General features: G+C 37.8%; 1 protein-coding gene across 1 annotated transcript; it reads left to right on the forward strand.

Moving 5' to 3' along the window:
* Positions 1-1924: 1924 nt before the first annotated feature.
* LOC148072032 (uncharacterized) lies at positions 1925-6161 on the forward strand. The gene is made up of 5 exons (XM_087799260.1): positions 1925-2077; positions 5535-5606; positions 5681-5758; positions 5837-5890; positions 5954-6161. Exons 1-5 carry the CDS (start codon positions 1940-1942, stop codon positions 6005-6007), a joined length of 396 nt encoding a protein of 131 aa, XP_087655386.1. The 5' UTR covers positions 1925-1939; the 3' UTR covers positions 6008-6161.
* The last annotated feature ends 287 nt before the right edge of the window (positions 6162-6448 follow it).

Consider the following 6448-nt stretch of genomic DNA (forward strand, 5'->3'; position numbering starts at 1 on the left):
AAACTAGCTAAACCAAAATGGTAAGCCAACTTCCGCTACCATTAGCTTAAGCAAGTTTATAAGTTAGCATTGCTGGTAAGCTAATAAACCTTTTTCCTTTTAAATTTTTCTTTTGTATAAAATAATATTAAAGGATATTTAAGTCTTTGAACAGGTGAGTTGAGGTTATTTTAAAATTAAAAGCCACACATGCATAAAAAAAAGAGTTATTTCAATAGAAGTCTGGAGATGCTACACTTGTAGATTTTAGCCTTAGCCTTTTTTCAAAATGTGCAGCTTTTGTGCCTTTTTATATAGAAACCCATCCTAATATTAAAATATTTTCTGTATTTATACGTTTGCTTAGAGTTTAATCTATTTTAATGACATCTGTAATGTTACACATGTTTCTGTACAGTCACTAAAATACCACAAGTTTTTCAGAAAATGGTTGCGACAACAAATCAATAAAAAATACATAATTTGTAATTCATTTCCTCATAACTTCTCTCTGTTGTCCGACTATTTTGCCACACAATAATGCATCTTTATCGCTGAAAGTATTTGTCGGAATGTTCTTCATGTTCTTCATATAAAATGATATTAATAATAAGGGTTGTGTATTAGCAGGAATCGCTATACAGGATTACAGGATTGTACGGTACAAAAGTACATTGCGATTATATTGTGATACTTTAGTAACAAGTATATATTTATAGTATTGTCAAGTACTTGACTCTGGTGTTGCAGAATTTACAGACCACATGACTCTTGACGAAGCTTTAAAAGCTGCTGGAGTCCACTGTATCCTCTCGTCCTCAGTCATCGCCGCGGTCCATGCAAGATCTCATTATTCCTACACGGAGAAGGTAATGACTGCTGCGATGTAGCGGCCGGAAGTTTAATTGCAACAAAAAAAAAAGACAAACGCCGTGAATATGCGCATGTTCGTTTGTTATATAAACATCAACTTTAAAAGCTGCGGGAGTCAACTGTATCCTCTCGTCCTCAGTCATCACCGGAAGTTCATTAGCCGCGGAGGACATAATTACCGATGCCATCTAGTGGACAGAAGTTTAATTGCAACACTAAAATGAATACTATTTTGCATTTCAATTGTAAATAAAAATATATTATTTAAAAAAAAACAACATATTTTCTCACTCCCCAAAGCTACAAATTGTAGCTGCTGGAGTCGACTGTATCCTCTCGTCCTCAGTCATTGCAGATATCTTACAGTACATGCATGTTAATTGTGAATAAAAAAATGTAGAATTATTGTATTTTAAACACACTTTAAAGAACTGTAAACCGTAAAATAAAATAGATTAAATATATATATATATATGTATATATGATTTGAAAGCTATAAAACTCGAAATGTTTTGATTTATTTAAATAAAAAAAAAATACAGTGCTGTGTGAATTAAAAAATAAAAATATTGCGATATATCGCTATTAATCATGTTAAGTTTACAATGTTTAACTTATATAATATTTTCGACACTTAAAAGGGTGAAATGCATGAACACATACTTTTACTTCTTCTGATTAATTGATATTGTATTAATCTGATCATATGTATAAAATATCGGGGTGTGTCGACATCACCCCCTGGTCCTGTGTGACGTCATGTGACACAGTCATTCTTAAAGCGCCCGCTGTGATTGGCTGCTTGAAACAGCCAATAATGACCTCCTGACTTGTTGCTGAACAGTGTCGTCGTCCTCGAAACGCACAACGTCTGTTGTGCGTTTTCAACGAAAAAACCCCTCATAGTGCTGAGTCACAGGTGATGCCAGCGTTCATGTGAGCTCGCCCACCTTTCATCTGTGGTCCCCCTCAAATAATGTCATGAATATGTAGAGTCTCTGCGTCAGGATGAGCAGACGACGTGTGTGTGTGTGTGTGTGTGTGTGTGTGTGTGTGTGTCCATTCATGCAAGGACGGTGCGTCGGCGATGAGTGACCAGAGAGGGGAGTGTTTCCACCGACATCACAGCAGCATCGGCAGCAGCAGCAGCGGCGGCGGCGGAGACGGGGATGAGGGGAGCAGTCGACTCCACCACACGTCTGCACTGAGGACGCAGGAGCAGGAGGTGAGGCTTGAATTTTCTTCTGAATGTCATCTTTCTCTCTCCATCCATCATCTCTGCCCTTCATCGTGATGTCATCCATCCCACCTTAACTTGTTCGTCCGCTGTGGAAGGAATGATCTTTTTCATCCAGGATGTTTTCTCACCTGAGGCGGAACATTGTCGTGCATTTTTTAAGGGACATCATGTCCTTGTCACTGCTGGTCATCATCTGCTCGTAAGTGTTGCTGATCCATCATCACCTGGTCTCCAGCACCAACTCACACCAGTCCATGATTTGAGCTCGAGCGGTCGTCCATTCACGTCCAAACCTTTGTTGACGACGAGTTTAATTCGTCCAGGACGAGCCATCTTGAAGACGTGATCTGTCACCGCTTATGAAGGTGATCTCCTCGATGGGAGGCTCTTGGTGTGGAAGGTTTGACACCTGTGGAGAAAAGCCTGTGACCTTTACTGATGGTGGTCGACAGGAGGTGTCAAATTTAATCGCATAATGGGACAAAATATTTTCACTCTCTTGGTTAAAAAACTCTCTCTAACCAGATTAACAAAAAACTTTAACCTCAGTTGTTATTTTTTATATATGTTTGAAATGTTGAAGTCTTTCTCTCCAAGATGCAGTAAGTCTCTCATCATGACCATGTTTTCAACTTATTACTTTATAATGTTCGTCTGAAATCTAGGCGAACAAGGGGTTACGAGAGCAGATTCCATTATGACGTAATGCTGGCTTCCAGCTGTAATCATGCCCTGCTTTGTTTATACAACGAGTCCCTCGGAGGTGGAGACCTCTCGGATTGATGATGGGCGTGGTTATGTTCAACAAGATTTCATCTCCAGAAAAATAAAGCGTTGTCAGGAGGCGGGGCTTAAGATCATTTTCTAATGTAGATATTTCAATGAAAAGAGAGTTTTGTAGAAACAAACATACACTGATGATACAATAGAGTCCAACATGTATTTAGGAAACATTTTAACACAGTACTTAACATTTAAGCATTGAGTTATTTTCTTTTAATAATCTAATTGACCTTGAAAAAAGAGAGCTATTGGAAAAGAAAACATGTTAAAAGCTAACAAAGCTAAATGAGTGACTTTTTATATTATATATATATTTTAAATAAAATAGAGAATGTGATAAAGATATCTTTTTTTTCTAAAGAAATTCTTCAATTTACTTTTTTGGAAAAATAAACACTAAAAGTAATTACAGAGGAAAAAAGGTATAAAACACTGTAGCGCTATATAAATACAAATTACTTACTTAATACTTCCATTTGTGTTTTTTAAATGTTGAAATTATTGTTAAATAAACAAAATAAAATTGTTTGCTATTTCTTCACAAACCAGGTCTGTTAGAAAGTAGTCCCTGAAGGTGACATTTCAAAGTATTTTTGTTGTATTTTTCAGATGTTTGAAGTACAATAGAAAGTACTCGTAATGGTACCAGCAATGACTCTGCATTTTTAATTCCTTTTTTTTCTTCTTCTCCTTCCATCATCTCGGGGTAAAGTCACAGTCATGGCAGAGAAACTTTCCATTTCTACTCGAATAAACCGACTTCTCTTTTCTTAACCTTCGCGAGGAAAAAAGATTTTACATAAAGTTCTCGACTAAGAAGCTCAAGCGCGTCCTTGTTCTCCAGTTAATCCGGCCAATCACAGCGCTGGTGTTACTTCGCACATCGCCGAGCCGTTGCGTAACGCACGAGTTCTGAAGCTCCAACGATGACTGAGAAGTGCTTTTTGTCCATCAACCATGAAGGTCCAGCCTCTTCCCCCGGCTGGCTGGCCAAGAACCCATTCCATTTCCAGAAGAAGAAGAAAAAAAAGAAGAAGAAGAGCCAAAACCACTGGCAGGCAAACGTCGGTTCATCCACGTGGAAACTTGAGGAGAAGCTTTTAAGGTTTCAAACATCGAGCAATAATGCATGAGGAGAGTTTTTTCTTTTCTGAGTCAGGAAGTAACATCGAGCGTTGAAGTAGAAGATCGGTCGATCGGTCAGATTGATCCGGACCCCGTCGTGCTTTATCTGGACACGCCCGGGGGCCCCGACACCAGCTGTGGCCCCAGAACTGACCTTCAACGTCTCCTTTGTATATTTAGACGAATGTTTAGTTTGTCCTTTTATTGTTTTAAGATGGCAAAATGTCATTTAAATTTATTTATTTTCAGTTTTATTCAAAGTATTTCATTGACATTAGTCATAAACAGTCAAATACCATGATACAGTTTTCCTTTTACCATTTGTATGCCATTAAAATACTTCTTTTTTTTTGTCCATTGTATTATTAAAGGTGGATTAATCCAGTTAAATCCCAACGTTCAGTTATATTTTATTTGTTATTTACTTGATATTTGTTTTTTGCCTTTTGTTTTAGCCTAAATAATTCAAGTTAAACATATTTCAGGTTCCAAGTAACTCACAAATATTGATATTTTAGGTATTTATTCACTCGCTTTACTGTAGATCCCGTCGAAAGTAAAGGATTGTAGTAAAGTGATCGTGATAAAGTAATATAAATCTACAAACCCCGTTTCGAACAGAACTATTTTATATAATTTCTGTAATATTGATTTTTACTTTTAGGTGTGTTTGTTTTGAAAAAAATACTGTTTTTCCTCTGACGTCATATTAGCCTATGACTCTTGTTTTAGTCGAGTTTACTCAAAAAATAATCCCGTAAACAAGTTTAAAAATGTTGATAAATGTGGTAAGAAATGGCTGAGGCAACTAAGTAGGCGTGTTTTCTCTTCTTCTATTCATAATTTGAGATTTTATTAAAATAAATTAACTGTAGTGCGACAGAAATCAGCGTAATATGAGACCCTTAATACAAATGACGCGTAAACATTTCACTTTGATAGCTACTATAAGAGCTGTTGCAGTGCATTATGGGGATTAGTAAGAGTGGTGAAAGAACACAACAACAGTGGTGGAAATATGACTCACGTGGAAGGATGGCAAAGAAACAAGACTCCTACAACTCCCACTTAAATACCCATAATGCACTGCAACAGGTGTCGCTCTTATAAAAAGTATTATTGCCAGACATTTTCCTAATCTAGGGAAGAGTTTCTGGGCTTTTTATGTGGCCCAAAAAAAAGGTCAAAGATCACGTAGAAATGTAATTTACTTTTGTATTTATTTCCATTATTCATTACTAGTCTTTAACTATGACTATAGGATTTTTGTTTTAGTGAGTATTTGGTGAGTATTTTTGGCCCTTAACTTAAAAGGAATATTTTATTAGAAAATTCCCTTTAAATAAAATAAAACAAAAAATGATGTTGAATCAAATACAGCAAAATGATCACTTTTGAGCTTGATTTTCTACTTTTATTTTTGATTCTTGGCCCCTCACAACATCCAGTTTATAAAAAGTGGCCCCTGGGTAAAATTGCCATTTATTTAAGCGTTATATAACAGAATACTTCTGTCGTCTCTCTGCCAGTGAAGTCTCTCAACGACAAGATTCTTCAGCACCAGGAACAAAACAACCAGCCGGTCATGGAGCAGAAGACGAGTCAGGTAAACAAACGGGTCGAGGACGGCGTCATGCTGGACCCGTTTTGTCACGTGACGTTTTTTTTTTTCCTGGGCAGTCGCCCGCCAGCACCTCCCCGCAGAGACAGATGAAGAGCAGGTCCAAGTCCACGGAGGAGATGCAGCACTCCAGGAAGGTGAGATGTGTCGAGTGATGGTCGGAAGGTCGAGGTGACCCTTCGTTCTCACACCCTCTTGTGTCCTGTCGTTTCAAGGCCTTCTCGTCGCAGAAGTCTCTGCCAGGACGACCCGAGCTGGACAAAGTGAAGGTGGGTCACTCAAGGTCGTTGTTTTTTAAAATGACACTAAGACAGAACATCTGTGTGTTGCAGGAGTGTTTTGAAGGCGCGGACACGCCCTTGTCCTCCACCGAAGAGTTGAAGTGACGTCGAGCTACACAAGGAAACAATCATCATGAGTCCATGAAGAAACGTACACATGACAAATATGGTCCAAACGTTCCCCTGAAGAATCATCTTAAGTGTTTTGTTGTCGTTATGAAAATGGTGTTGTGATAATAAAGTGATGATCGGTTGATGGAAGATTGTTGCCGAGGAAACATGCAGTTATTAGAAAAATATTTAATACGTCTTTTTAAAAATTATAACAATACAATAAAGGGCATAGAAACGCAGGCAAAGACAGTGTATCAAGAATTAACACCTGTCGTGAATTTTGGAACCACAGCGACACACAGCGGTTATATGTAAAACTGCAGCCACGAAATTTTACAGCTAATCGACTGGATTGTTCTGCTCTGCCTTGTAAATGTACGGTGGCTGGGAAGTACAAAACACATGTACACAGTCTTGAAACAAATTTACAAT

This window comes from Callionymus lyra, chromosome 9, assembly GCF_982586985.1.
Source record: "Callionymus lyra chromosome 9, fCalLyr1.hap1.1, whole genome shotgun sequence".
Lineage (NCBI taxonomy): Eukaryota > Metazoa > Chordata > Actinopteri > Syngnathiformes > Callionymidae > Callionymus > Callionymus lyra.